The 15,913-nt window shown below is 36.8% G+C and overlaps 1 protein-coding gene across 1 annotated transcript in view; it reads right to left on the bottom strand.

Annotated features, from left to right (window-relative positions):
* ANO3 (anoctamin 3) overlaps positions 1 to 15,913 on the bottom strand; it is a gene marked incomplete at both ends in the record, with an annotated part of 414,423 nt that overhangs the window by 282,243 nt on the left and 116,267 nt on the right. The window contains 2 exon segments of the mRNA XM_082845360.1: positions 10,695 to 10,713; positions 10,715 to 10,770. Coding sequence (XP_082701486.1) covers positions 10,695 to 10,713; positions 10,715 to 10,770 — 75 coding nt within the window.

Below are 15,913 nucleotides of genomic sequence, written 5' to 3'. Positions count from 1 at the left end.
CCATCGTAGTCCCATTCCAAATTCCCTGATTGTCTGCCATACGAGCGATACAGAAGGGCTGATTAATAGCTTTTATCCGATACTCCAACATCCTTTTTTGGACCATTTTTATCAAAATCTCTTATAGTTAGGTAAATTCCAATTTCTAAAATAAATCCCTATTCTATAATACTTAAAATATTTCTCATTCTGCTTCCCTGATTAAACCCTGATTGATAAATTTAAAAGAGAGAGAAAGAGAGAGGGAGGGAGGAAAAAAAAGACAAAACAGAAAAAAATAAAAGAAAAATGTAGAGTATTTACAGACCACATTCTCAGATCATAATCTAAAAACATCATAAATAAAGTGGGGAAAATATTTTCTCCGGCAGTCAGGGAAATATAAGTTAAAATAACTAGGTATATTTTTTAAGCCCTTCACATTAGCAACAACGGAAAGGAGCCATGATCCCCATTTTTATAGGGGATGTTGGGGAAAGCATTCTTTCATACATTGCTTTGGAACTGTGATATATGAGAGCCTATTTTAACCAATAATCCACCTCCTCGAAGTCTATCCCATACAAACATAGCAGCCATAAATAATGACCTGTATGTCAGGGTCTTTATTGCATCATTGATCTTGGTAGAAAAAACACTGGAAACAAAACTCAGACGCAGCAATATGGTAAGTTATGATTTATCCTACCATGAAGTCTATCTGATTATTTGAACAGGGTTAAAATATATACAAAGCTACATACTAGTTTGTTAACATGGGTGTGGGTGGATAAACACAGCTGGATAGAAGAAGAAAGTGAGAGAAGGAAGCCAAAAAAGGGAAAAAAGAAAAATGACTATACATTCTAAAGCGTCTGTATAACTATACATTCGAATACACATTTATGCATTTATGTAAAGTTATGTGTATGTATGGCTAAAACAAAATTAAACATTAAAAAAAATCTTATAATCTGGCCCAACTTAATTTATCCACCAGATTTCTCTTGATTCACCAGCACAAATTCTCAGTTTTGGGTCAGAATATATTTCCTTGATCTGCCTCACAAAAACAACCAAAAATACTCTTTGTTTTCTCTTGTGGGAATGTTCTCCACCTGCTGTTCATCACCCAAGTTCTCCAAGGCGTAGTTGATGTGCCACCTCTTCCCTGAATATACCAGCCCACACAGAGTCTCTTCTGAACCTCTTTATCCTTACTAAATAATTCAGCACTTAATTATATAGAATCATGAGTTGTTCTCTGATTCTTTTATGCCAGTTAGTCTTGTCTCCCCAATTATTAGTCCTATTCTATGAGTCTATTTCCCTTAACAGATGCATCACCAAATTGTACCTTTAGTGTAGTGACTGTCATGTATAGTATAATGACTGGTCTGGGGTTTCTAAATAGGGAGACAGTTAGGAAAGTATGCAGCCTTGACCTCAAAAGATCTTAGTTAAAATCTGTGCTCTGTTACTTCCTAAGAGATGTGCCTGAGCACATTTTCTCTTAGCCTTAGTTCCAGTATCTGTAAAATAGGTTTCTAAAGCTTAATGTAAAACTTTAAAACAGCCTGGATTATGGAAAGACTTCTGATTTTAGAGTCAGCTAACCTGGCTTTGAGTCTAGACACTGTAACAGTTTGATCTCATATAGTAACCAGCAAATATTTACTTGTCTCTCTTCATTCAAGTGATTTTGGTCTGTCAATAGCTATGACACATGTGTTAACCAGCACTAATGTCACCACATATTTACCTAGTTGCATATTTCTGAGTATGAAAGGGGAACTATTAATTATTACACTGGGTGGGACAGCAGGTATAAACAGGGACTGTCCCTGGCAAACATCTAGAGCAAATATTTGAGCCATAGATACCTCATTCATGAGCAGCAGGAGATAACTTTATTCTCTACTCACTTTATTCTCTATAACTTTATTCTCTATTCTCTACTCTCTACTTTTTGTTCTGAACCCCGCCCCTAGTAAAGAGGAGAGGTCTTTAGTCAAACAGAATAAAGTGACAGACTGGCATAACTCATCAGCTGCTTGATGAAGGGCAGTCGATATTAACAGGGCTACATTTTCTTTACATTGTCCCCTCACAAATTTCTGAAGGGTATAAAGCAGAGGTTTCAGGTTGAAAGACAAAGAACAAATCTGGTCTTGGGGTCATTTTATTAGACTTACACAGTATTTTTTTTAAGGATTTGAAAGTATTGCCAATATTCTAAATTGAGATATTTAGATAAATACCCTTATTTGCAACTTCTCTTGAAAAACTGGAGACGTGTTAAAACCGAAACTTCATTATCACTTGTCAAGGGTCAAGTGGAACTGAACTGTCAGTGCCTCCTCTCTCATTCTCTCTCCAAGTCATCACACTTCTCCTGAAGTTGAGGTTTAGTTTCATTCATCATTCCCTCTGTAATATTATAAACTGCCTGCCTAATTCACCCACAGGTCCTGCCAAGACCCTGAAATATTTTAGATGTTTTTTTGAGCTTCGTGTCAACCCCCTTCAAGCAGCTTGCAGCAAAGATTTTCAGAGCAGTGCTGGAAACAAGAAGGAGAACAGAGGATTAGAAAAACTAAGGAGATTTTAAAAGGGAAAAAGGATAGAGACTAGAAAAAAAGAGTGGACTCTACCCAACTGAAGTGGATCTTTACAGACTGAGATAGGAAATAACATATAGGGAGGTAGGAAATTATATATAATTACTAAATGTTTGTGGACTGATAGATCACATTGCTCACCATTCATCTGAATACCATAGGTGAGTGTGATCATCTACAGCTGTTTTTTTTAATAACATACTTACAGACCTGTCTAGAATTTATAAAAAGGACACAAAGATTACATGTAAAATAAAAACAATAATATTTATTTAACTATAAAACTGTTGGGATCAAACCTAGTAATCAGTAAATGTGATTTTAAACTATAATAATTATAAAATATTACATGGCTTGATGATGATGATGATGGTGGTCTATATTTATAGATCATGCTTTTTGGTTTGGGAGGTCATGAGAATACCCAGATAGAGTCTGTATTTCTTGCTTCTTCACTCATTTTATTCACTGATCATCTCTTGTTGAAAATGGAGAAAAAATCCAGTAAGTCATAATTAATATGACTTGGGTCAGTCTGTCACTTATTTAATTTACTCTCTGTACTCCCTGTTCCTTGCACACTGTAGTCCCAAAAAGGGAAGAGCCAAGATCTCTGAGCACCAGATGGGTTTGCAGCAAGGGCCCTGGACAACCTAAGCTTTGGAAAGTGGAAACACCAATATACAGAAGACAAAGAAAGAAAAAAAGAGGGAAGAGAAAAATGGCCAACTTGCCATTCTCCTTTATCATACTAAGGGACCACCTCACATCTCTGCATGGCATACCTGAAAATCCACTTTTGGCAACAGGAATTTTGCGTGCTGCCCCACTTACAATATTAATAACATTAATATGTAAAATAATAACATGGGAGCTTGGTATGCTAAACGCTTATCCCAATCCTCACTCTAGCCATATGAGACCAATACTATTATCTCAAATTTATAAATGAGGAAATTGAAGAACAAAGGGATTAAGTAAATACTCGAAATCATGCAGTGAGAGTAATGCATAACCTAGATTTGAACACAGATAATCTGACTCTAAAGCCCATGTAGTTGACTTCAATGCCATGTAGTTGCTTTTTACTTCAAACATTTATATATTTTTCTCATGCTGAATTTTTTATGTTGAGAAAAGAACCCTGGCAGTCATTCTCCCTTTCTCTCTCTGTCTTTCTTATATACCCCCTTCTTATTATATTATGAAACTTTTTATGATAATATTTAATTTCATATAAAGACAAAACTTTTTGTTTTAAGGTAATCAGTAATTCTTTCAGTGCTCAGAAAATCCAAGTTTGTAAAGTACGTATTAACACCTTCATTTTCTTAATAAAAAATATGAAACTCAAAGAAATTTGAGTTGCCAAAGTCACACTGCTATTATATGCCCCATTCTGACTCAATCTTGGTTCTTCTAATTTTGAATCTAATGTTCTTTTCAGTCTCTCTTCATGTGCTTTCTCACCTAGCTCAATGTCTGTTGCAAAAAGAACCACTACAATGCTGTGATAAATGAGTGAGCACATGTCTTAATAAAAGAAGATCACTCCATTGCACATACTTTTGTACAGATCTTCTAGATTTCTCTTCTTACTCACAGGATAGAATGGCTAGGTGCAAAGATTGGGCTTTTCTAGGCTGTCGTTTAGGAACAAGCGGTAAGTAGGAACAACAACTTCTGGTTTGTAACAGTGAAAATTAAATTACATTCTCCCTCAAGGATTTGGAATTATTTTAAAACAGATTTTCCTAAGAAAATGGAAGAAAAGTATATTCCTTTGATATTTAAGCATCTACCATGTCCAGGAGAATAATAACTGTGTTAAGAGAGAAACTTTGAATATATTAAGGGGGAAGTCTGGACCAACATCCCAGAAGAATCATAGGAATTTCCCCACAGGTTACTAATCTGGCTTTAATTGAGACTGGAAGACCAATATAGCCTTAGTGTGGGAGGCAATTAGTGCTCTGCCTCACACTAGGGATGTGTATACACTAGTCATGGACTTGGCTAATGGCTATCTTCAGAAGGACACATAGAGCAGAGACTGCTATCTGAGGAGCTCAAATTGATGCTACAGTCCACCCCAGGGAAATTAATATAGTACTGCATAAACTCCTGTCAGTTCTACATATTAAAGACACATTACTGTGTAGTTCATTTCATCAGCAATGTTTTTGAGAACCTACCATTTATCAGGCACTGTTCTAGGCACTCAGGATAGTGATCAAAACAAAAAACTAAACAAAGCAAAACTTCCTTCTCTCATGTAGGGTACAATCTAATGGAAGAAGGAAAGTAATAATATAAAAACAACAAAAAATATAGTATATCAGATAAGTGCTGTGAAGAAAAATAAGTGCAGTGGAGTAGGGACAAGGCATTGAAACAAATGCAACATAAAATCTATCTACCTTGTTAGCAAATTTTAGGTATATAACACAGCTATAACATTAGTTATACCGTCGATCTTCAGAACTTAATCATCTTGCATAACTGAAGTTTTGTAACCTTTGACCAACACTTTTGCATGTTCCCCTTCCCCCAACTCCTAGTAACCAACATTCTACTTACCATGGAAGAATGAATGAATGGATGAATGACTGAATAGGGCAGGAGAGTAATTTTGGAGGTGATGGATATGTTTATGGCATTGATTGAAGAGATGGTTTCATAGGTGTACACTTATCTCCAAATTCATCACATTGTTAACATTAAATAGAGTTTTTTATATGTAATATACCTCATTAAAGTAATTCAAAACAACACATAAAAAGCCAAATACAACAAAACTCGCCCCTCACCCCCAAGAACAAACAAACTAGTAAATACTCTGACTTGACACTAAGAAATATAAAAAAATAGGTATAATGCACAGAGGATTGTTTCCATTGGGCATCAGAGAGGAGGCAAGAGGTCCTCTTTCTCTGACAGGTCTGGTTTAGGGCCACGTGGTCCTGGAGCAGGAAAGCCTTGGAAGCCTAAGCCTTGCTAGCAAGGAGACAGGTTAGCCCCTGGATGTCAATTTCTTCATTATAAATGGAAATTTTTTGATATAAAAACCCTACCTGAAACTTTCATAGAGTAGGATAGAAAGGACATGCCGTTTAATACTAAGGCAGGAGATAGATGGGCTCCAGGCTAGGCATTTACAGCCAGCCTCCTGTTTACATTTCGAGATGGAAATAACAACAGTGTAAATAGCTGGACTTTGTTTCCTGTGGACACCTTAAGATAACAGTCATGGCAGGAACAGAAAGGGGATAAACCTTGTTTGAGTAAAAGATCAAGAAGTCACTATATTTCCCATCCTTGGGACAAGGGAAACACTGCACATGCGCAGAAAGGCTCCTTGGGGGTCAAAAGGAGGGGGCACCACCCCATAATATGTGATGCTAAGGCCGTCCCATAGGCCTCTGGGATGAAATCCATCTTGGCAAAAAGTTGCACACGCAGTTTGGGTAGGGTCCTAGGGCAGGTCAGGTGTGGAAAAAGAAACGAGATAATTGGCCAAAGGTAAACAAAGATCTGGAAGAACTGCCCTATATAAATGATTTAACCTCCTCTTTACTGCACTCCTCCTCATTGGGGAGGACGCCCACACCCTTTCTTGCCAGGTGTGCATCTCTGCCTTGCTTCTGTCTTAAATAAACTGTTTCTCTGTGTGCTCTCCCACTTGTGCTGTGCCTCTAATAATAAACTTTGCACCTGTTTTTACAGTTTTTGCCTCCTTGAAACATTCTTGCTTTCAAACAGAGGCAAGAGCCAGGGAAAATTTGCTTCTAGCCTCTAGCCTTTGCTGGTCTAGTAGCTAGGATTCCTGGTTTTCATCCAGGCTACCTATGTTCAGTTCCTGGGCAGGGAACTAAGATCTCGCTTCAAGCCACCACTCACTGCTGCTGCCTCTCTGAGATAAATATCACAGGTGAATCTAAATGTAAAAAGTACAATTATTCACTTTTGGTAAAAATAAAAACATCTGTGGAATTAAAAAAAAATCAACTTAGAGTCACCTAGTAAGTTATCCTTATCCTCTCCCATATTTTATTCATCTACACACAGGATTTTGATGATTTATCATGTAAGAATTATTTCTCTTGGATATGTCTGAAGACAAACTAACAACTCGCCTTCCCAACAATACATCTAATTCTGATTTCCACAGTTGGTGGAAATTTTGTATGTTACTGATTTTTAGTATCACACCACTATCTGAATGTTCAAGAGCTCTTCAAAAGACAGACCTGGTTTCATGTCTTGGTTCAGGCCCCTATGAGGGCAGAAGTAGCTAGACCACAAACATGTTACTTCACATGTCCAATCTTCATTTACCTAGTCTGTAATCGGTAGTAGTCTTGGTCTCATAGAGTTGCTGGGAGGAATCAATGATCCCACACAAAGGGCTACATAATACTTGGTACATAGACTAACTCAATAAATACCAGTTCCTGCTAACATTCTTATTGCCATTAATGTTACACAAGAGCCTGTTTTTATTCATGTGAGTTTTCACTGATTCACTATTTCTTCTTGCTAATTTCCTTTCTGTGGGTATGTAGAAATTTCTGATAATTTCTTCTATATACTACTTAATAAAAAAATAGAGGCAAAATAATGAGTGATGTTAAATAGCAAAGAAAGAAGACAACAGCAAGCTTTATACCACAGAAAAGCTAGTCTACTGTTGCCAAGGGACATCCTCAGGTGGCTTTACTTACAATGGTGAGAGACTGATTTTCAGTTATGGTCTCAGAAATGTGACTTTGACAGAAAGAAGCAGAAACTTTTTAAAGGTGGAGTCAGGGTAACAAAGTTCGTAGGATATATTAATAACACAAATATAATGCTGGGCAAACTGGCTAACCACATGCAGAAGAGTGAAACTGAACTCTTTTTATACTTTTCAAAAGATTAACTCAAAATGTATTAAAGACTTACATGTAAAATCTGTAAGCATAAAACTACTAGAAGGAAACATAAGGAAAAAGCTCCTTAATACTGGTCTTGAAAACAGTTTTTTGAATATGATGAGAATTGCAAAAAATGAAAGCAATAAAAGCAAAAATATACAAGTGGGACTACATCAAACTAAACAGCATCTGCACAGAAAAACAATTACCAAGATAAAAAGGCAGCCTACGAATGGGAGAAAATAGTTGCAAATCACCTATATGATAAGAAGTTAACGTTTGAAATATATAAGGAACTCACATAACTCAATAGCAAAAAAAAAAAAAATGGATAAAAGACTTGAATACATTTTTCCAAACAAGTCATACAAATGGCCAAGAAGTACATAAAAAGATACTTGACATCACTAATCATCAGGGTAATGCAAATAAAAACCACAATGAGATATCACCTCACACCTGTCAAAATGGCTATTATCAAAAAGACAAGAAATAACAAGTATTGATGAGGCTGTGGAGAATAGGAAACTGTGTTCACTGTTGGTGGGAATGTAAATTGGCAAAGCCACTATGGAAACAGTATGGAGGGTCCTCAAAAAATTAAAAATAGAACTACCATATGATTCAGCAATTCCACTTCTAGGTATATATTCAACAGAAATAAAAATAAGATATCAAAGAGATATCTGCACCCTTATGTTCACTGCAGCACTATTCATGATAGCCAAGACATGGAAATAACCTAAGTGTCCACCAATGGATGACTGGATACAGAAGATGGGATATGTGATATATTCCATTGTGTATATACATTCAACCATAAATAGAAGGAAATCCTGCCTTTTGTGACACCATGAATGGATCTTGAGGGCATTATTCTAAGTGAAATGAGTCAGAGAAAGACAAATACTGTATGTTCTCACTTATATGTGGAATATAAAAAAGCCAAATTCCTAGAAACATGGAGTAGAATGGTGATTACTAGGGTATAGGGGAGGAGGAAATGGAGAGATGTTGGTCAAAGTCTACAAACTTCTAACAATAAGATGAATAAGTTCTGGGGATCTAATATATAGCATGGTGACTATAATCATCAATACTGTATTATATACCTGAAAGTTGTTAAGAGAACAGATCTTAAAATTTATCAACACATACACACACACACAATAATTTTGTGAGGGAATAGAGGTATCGATTAACCTCATTTTGATAATCATTTTACAATATACACGTGTGTTAAATCATCACATTGTACACCTTAAAAATACACATATGTCAATGATCTATCAGTAAATCTGGAATAAAATAATACCAATATGATACTAATAAAATGACTCTTATGTCATAGGAAACAGTACTGGTTTGAGGACTGGCAGTCATATCATATATCCAGCACATGCATTTCCCAAAACACACACATTCACACCACACACACTGGAAAATAAATTCTAGCCCAAAGATTTCTGTCAAGCCTAGAATCAAGGCAAGTGAGTTATATAACTTGAAAGGTTAATAGCACTAAGCTATGATATCTCAATGTACACATCTCAATTTGTTTTTGGGGTAAGGGGATCTCTTAGGCCAGAGTAAATTCTTCTAAGCAAAGTTCTCTAAAAAGTATTGCCAATGTTTGTCTCTCTGTTTTATGTTTTCTTGTTTGAATTATCTACCTTCTGAGTGATCTATTCTCCAGCTAACCCTGGTAATTTAATTGGTTAACTGAATTAACCAATAACCAATCAACTGGTTAACCAATAGCTTGCTCTTTCTCTTTATGATTGGACTTCAAAAAGGAGCTGATCGTTAAGTATATTTTGCTTTTATCTGATTTCATTTATTATGTGTTGCTATATTGTTAACTTTTAACAGTTAAAGGTTTTTAGGGCAGTTTGCTGTCTTATATATGTAGATACATGTGTGTATTCATATATATAAATTAAACCCTCACCATATGAAATCTACATTAAATGTCTCACATTAAAAGATATAACTAAGTATATATCGCATTGTTTACACAGTGGTTTTTTGATTAATTTACTAATACTTACTTAGATTACAAAGTTATTTTATAATGTAAGTTCGTTTCTTCGAAACAAGTGGTACAAAGGTTTTTATACGTAAGCTCTTGTATTAGACACTTATAAGTAAATGCTATTTCACTAGAAGGATATGTAACTGAGCAGGATCCTACGGGGCCTTCCCAGAACAGACCCCTCCATGTCCTTTGCCCACCTCTTGTTTGAGAAAAACTTTAGTCTCCTCGGCCTCCCCTGAGTCACAAAAGGCTGGCTCAAAAATTAATGATTAGAGCTTCCCTGGTGGCGCAGTGGTTGAGAGTCCACCTGCTGATGCAGGGGACACCGGTTCGTGCCCCGGTCCGGGAAGATCTGACATGCCGTGGAGCGGCTAGGCCCGTGAGCCATGGCCGCTGAGCCTGCGCGTCTGGAGCCTGTGCTCCGCAACAGGAGAGGCCACAACAGTGAGAGGCCTGCGTACCGCAAAAAAAAAAAAAAATTAATGATTAGAAAAATGTGAACATGTAGTAACAAAGAAATAGCAATTGGGCCAGAAGAACTGGTATCAATTTAAACAATGGATCAGCCATGTAGCAGAGTCACAGAATCTTTAGTTCCTCCCTGAAGGACACAGATAATAGCATCTGATGCACATTCCTGAGCTGTTTCACAGATACTAAAACCCCCACCAGATGGAAGAAGTTAACTGCAAGATGACCATGAGCACATAGCCCCCAGACTGGCTGGAGCCTGAGGATTGATGATGCTAACCCCCATGATACCACCCTGTTACCTCACCATCAACCAATCAGAGAATTGTGCATGTGCTGATCATGTACCCTGAGACTCTCTCGCTCACCATGCTTTTAAAAACCCTTCCTTGAAACCCATCAGGGAGTTTGGGTCTTTTGAACATTAGCTGCCCATAGGCCTTGCTTGGCACCTGCAATAAATGCTGCACTTTCCTTCACCAAAACCTGGTGTCAGTAGATTGGCTTTACTGGATAAAACTAAATAAAACACATAATAATTAATAATATGAATGTGATCCTGGAAATTTGTGTTAAATTTTCACACCCCACAAAGACTCTGGAGTTGCTCCTCCATTATACTGAAGAAAAAAGTGGGTGGGAGCACCTGAAACCAACCTCAAAACTCACCTTCATTGTATTTGCCTTTTGGCAACCCACACACTATTTTCAAGCCCACGATGAGAAGAGCAAAACTTTTGCAAGAGGGAACAAAGAACAAGAAAAAAATTGCTTAGAAACTCAATAGACCAGAAAGAGAGTAGAAAATTATCATGAAAAAAAGAGCTTTTCATGTTGACTGCAGGTACTGTAAAACTACTATCTGGTATAGGTCAAATTAGTTATGAAGAAGTGTGTAGGAAGACACAGCTTTCAGCAAATTACATTAGAAACTAAGCAGGTGGGTAGATTCTATTCCCTGTTATGCAAGCTGATTGAGCTGTCATCTTTGAAAGAACTTAGAATGGCTATTTTTTCCAATTAACTTGCCCTGGGTAAGTAACACACTCTTCTAATATCCAGCCCACCCAACCTCAAAAGCTGCATCTTTTTCTTTGCTCACTCCCTGCTCTTCTTATTATATATGCTTAATCACCAGAATTCCCTGAATATGACTTCTACTTCTTTGCCTCTGGGATTTTATTCAATCTCTGTGCCTAAAATGACTTGTCCACCCACCAAGTCAATGGAAAATCTACTCTTCTTATAAGACGCAACTCTAAGGCTACTTTCAAAGGCAATTTTCTAAGTGACGCCTCCATTTAGAAATAATTATTCCTTTTGAATAAGCCTTTCTACAGAAATATTTCCAAGCCTCAAAAGATACCTAATAAGATGTAATGGATAGTACATTCTCATCACTCTAGTTATATGACTTTGGAGAGATTAAGATTTCTGATCTCATTTTTTTCTTTTGCAAAATAGGAATAATAATCTTGGAATCTTGTTGTAAAAAATAGTTTGTGCATGTTAATTAGCATTTGTATGTTAGTCTCTGGCCTAGGTCCTAGTTCACAGTAAGTATGCAATAAGTGGTAACAATTAACAGCTTCTTATGCTTATAATTACAGTAATTTCTTTATCTGTATGCCTCCCCCATTAGACAATTGGTTCCTTGAATGTAGACACCAAACCTTTGAATTCATTTCTGTATCTTCATCCCCATTCCCAATCCATCGATGTTTGTCACAGTGACTTGTACTTAGCAAGCTTTTTTTCCAATAAAAGTTCCCTAGCTTATTCAATTAGTATATTATATGTGTGATGTTGTGATTTATAATAAGAAATACGTATTTGGTATTCATCCCCATTTCTGGCCTAGAGTTCCTAAAATCCTTGGGATTTCCTAAGTGTGGGAGGCCTAAAGGTATTTTTTGTTTCGTTAATTAGGTGACTTATGGAAAGCACCTATGAATGGGGGCTTAGTTTCTAAGACAGTCAACCATGTGATTAGAAGGTTGGAACTGCAGTCCCACCCCCTGATATCCTGGCATCTGGGGAAGGAAAAGTGGCTGGAGATTGAATTCAATCACCAATGGCCGATGATTTAATCAATCACAGCTGTGTAATGAAGCCTCCATAAACACCTAAAAGGACAGGGTTCTGAGAGTTTCTGGGTTGGTGAACACATGGAGATTTGGTGAGACAGGCACACCTGGAGAGGGCATGGAAGCTCTGCGCCCCTTCCCACATACCTTGCCCTATGCATCTCTTCCATCTGGCTATTCCTGAGTTATAACCTTTTACAATAAACCAGTAATCTAGTAAGTAAAATGTTTTTCAGAGTTCTGTGAGCCTCTCTAAAATACTGATCAAACCCAAGGAAGGAGGGACTCATGGGAACCTCTAATATATAGCCAGTTGGTCAGAAGTACAGGTAACAGCCTGGGCTGGTGACTAGCATCTGAAGACCAAGGAGTGGGGGGTCCTTGAAACCTCCAATTTGTAGCCAGTCAGAGCACAGGTAACAACTTGGGCTTGTGATAAGCATGCAAAGTATGGGGGTGGGGGGGGGAAGTCTTGTAGGATGGAGTTCGTAACCTGTGGAATCTGATGATATTTCTGGAAAGACAGTGTCAGAATTGAGTTGAATTGTGGGATATCCAGGTGGTGTCCCAAGAATTGCTTGCTGGTGTGGAAAACTTCTCCCATAACCCACACTGGAATTAGTATCAGAACCTATTGAGTAAGTAACCCCACATTTTAATAGCTCAACTGAATTAAACTGGTTTTATACAGTAAAAAAAATAAAACAACTATCCTGTAATTTATCTATCATTTTGATTCTGAAGCTTGAATATTTTTATAAGGGCCTGGGCTTGAGAAATTTAATGATCACCAGATAAATATGTAATAAAATAGAGTCTATTTCATAATAGTAGAGTTTGATGTATAATAGTATAGTTTATACTATATTATATGAAATGTCTTTAAATATTGGTTTATGAATTATAAACTGAAAGAGACTTGGGGACTATCTAATCCAATCCTACTTATTTCACAAATGAGCAAAGTGGGACAGTGTGTGTTGGGTAAGGGGCTTATTAGCAGACATGCAGATTGGAAGTCAAAGAGCTGAGACTTAAACCCAGGTTTCTTCATTATTCTTTCTTACCTAGCACTTACATGTCTTTGGAAAAGAGTATTTAGATTTTCCAATTGTGTTATCAATATGATAAAACATCTAAAATGATTTTGAGCAAAGACCAGATTTTTTTTCAGAATGGTAGTAATAATTTTGAACTTAATATCTTCAGGTAATAAGATTTAAGTTGACCTTCAAAAGTATAAAGGATTTGGATAGACCAAGGATATTTTAAAGTTACTTCAAGTGTGAGAAATAATGAGAGAAGTGTGGAAGCAGAATAGACAAAGGGTTCCTGAGAGACAAAGAGAAGAAGATGGGGTTGGAGAAGCATGTTTACACAACTCTAGCCCAACAAATGCAGAAAATGCCATAATTATAAGGAATCTGAGAAACATGTGGTCCAATTCAATCATGTGATGGTAAACAAAACTGAAACATCTTGTCTTTTTCACTAAATCATTAACTACATCTGAAGGACACTGAGGAAGAGGCCCTAATTATTAAAAGTAAGTTTTAGGAAGATTAATCTGGCAATTGTGTGTAGAAGATTATGGAAAAGTCATGGTATAGAGCCTCAGAGATCATCTGTGAATCCTTAAAGGTAGGCTGAAGCTCCAATCAAGTTGTAGCAGTAGGAAGTAAGACACATAAGTAACATTACAAAAGAAACATCAGAAAATCACAATTGGCTGGAGAGTAGGTAAAGGGAAGAGATGGAAATAGAAGGATATCATAGTTCATGCTAATATTTCAAGCTCAGGAGACTCAAGTTTTCCAATGTCAACATTAGGATGCATGGAAGAAGGTCAGACAGGTTCAGTATGACAGGTTCAGCTTCAGACACACTATCTTTGGGTTGAATGTGAGACAATTTAGTACACGTGTTCATAACCTGAGAGAGGGGTAGGAACAGGAGACATAGATTGAGATGGTACACACATAAAGGTGAGAACTGAACCTATATGAGGAGAAAGCTCTTGGAAGAGAAAAATAGGAAGAAAAAAGTACAGGAGGCCAAGACAGATTCCTAGCCAATACTCACATCTGGTTGGCAGAAGATAGAAAGGGAATCAATGAGGAAATAAAGGGCCACAAGTGGAGTATTTGAAAAAAAAACAAAAAACAAAGAAACAAAAACACTACGGTATTTTCAGCTCTATCTTGGGAGAATTCTATATCTTAAATGTTAATTTGGGAGGTTGCCCACCATATATATGCATATCAATTTCAAAATGCTAGTTTCTGTGTCAGTATGTATATCTGGCCAAATGTTTCAAATCTTGCATGAAAAACAATTATAGAAAGTTCAGTAAAGAACTTTGAAAGAAGAGAATTACATCAGACTAGTTCATCTTCAGAAATAGTGAATTGAAATATCTCATTAAATTTTGATTTCTAAGTAGAAGTCTCCCCAGACTACTTGTTAAATATTAGATATCAAATTTGGTTTTGCTCTGAAACCCCTTTTATCAGGATTTATGACTAAGGCACAAATGACGTCTGTTGTTTGACTCAGTGGGAAAGCCTACACTAGTCTGGTTAAATTGCTTAAATAAGTTGACACTATCAGTATCACTGAAGGAGCTACATATAATCTTGAAAGAGATGGAAGAAGAAAAGACAACCAGTGTCAGAATTGGTTTAAATTAAAAAGCTTACAACCACTCACTGATTCATTGAATGATGCTCTTTAAACCACAATAAATCATATACCATCAATGGTGAAACACAACTTAACCTATGATTGTTTTTCATGATTACAAAGGTCTGTGTAAATTTTTTTTCAATTTTCAAAGAACTAATAGGGAATCCCCTGGAAGTCCAGTGGTGAGGACTTTACACTCTCACTGCCGAGGGCCCCGGGTTCAATCCCTGGTCGGGGAACTAAAATCCCACAAGCTGTGTGGTGCAGCCAAAAACAAAAACAAACAAACAAACAAAAACTAATGAATCAGTTCAGAATGAAAGTAAGTCATGACCAACTAAGCAGATAATCTTGGGAAGTTCACATTTCCTTAATTTCTGTCTCTGTAAAATGGGATTGAGGTGGATGATCTGAAGTTCCTTCTCTCTTTAACAAGAATTAAGTAGTTTCTAATTATTTAACTGGGATGGCAATATGTCTCTTACCAAACCCCCTGCAACTTAACTTTTCACATAGTTGTAACATGGATATGGATATAGGTATGGAATACATAACTTGCTATAAGTAAAGCATTAAATTTAAGCATTAGGTTGAAGTGAATAGATTTTCTTAAAAAGTATATTTGTGGGAGGTTTAAAGATTAATGTACATATGTATCATGTGGAAAATTAGTACAAAGCTTTATGAAACATAGGAAGGCAAAAGTTCTGCTTCTAAGGCAGGAAAGCTTTTAGGAGATGGGGAGAGACTACCTGGTTGTTTAGCTCAAAGGCGGTAGTGTGTGTGTGCACATGTGCGCGTGTGTGTGTTGTGTGTAATTACTATATAGAAATATGAACACTAGATATAGAAAATAGAGGTAAACCTTTTAAGCAATCATGAAACAACCACGCAAAAGTGGGTATTTTGTTCATGTCGTTTGTTTGGTTGGAATAGTATACCAAGTCCTCCCACAAGGGAGGAGACCTCCTGATCTCCACAATTCCCCAAACTAGTAGCACAACCAGGGCACATCACCAGGCTGTCAGAAAGAGAAAGCTATAGGATTTCACTTTCAGGAGACCAAATAAGTGTATCTCTGAACATATTCTATTACTGCAATCCAACAAAATTAGA

The sequence above is a fragment of the Leucopleurus acutus genome (genome assembly GCF_964270905.1).
Source record: "Leucopleurus acutus genome assembly, chromosome: 8".
Classification (NCBI taxonomy): Eukaryota; Metazoa; Chordata; class Mammalia; order Artiodactyla; family Delphinidae; genus Leucopleurus; species Leucopleurus acutus.
This window is presented reverse-complemented; position numbering and strand designations above follow the sequence as displayed.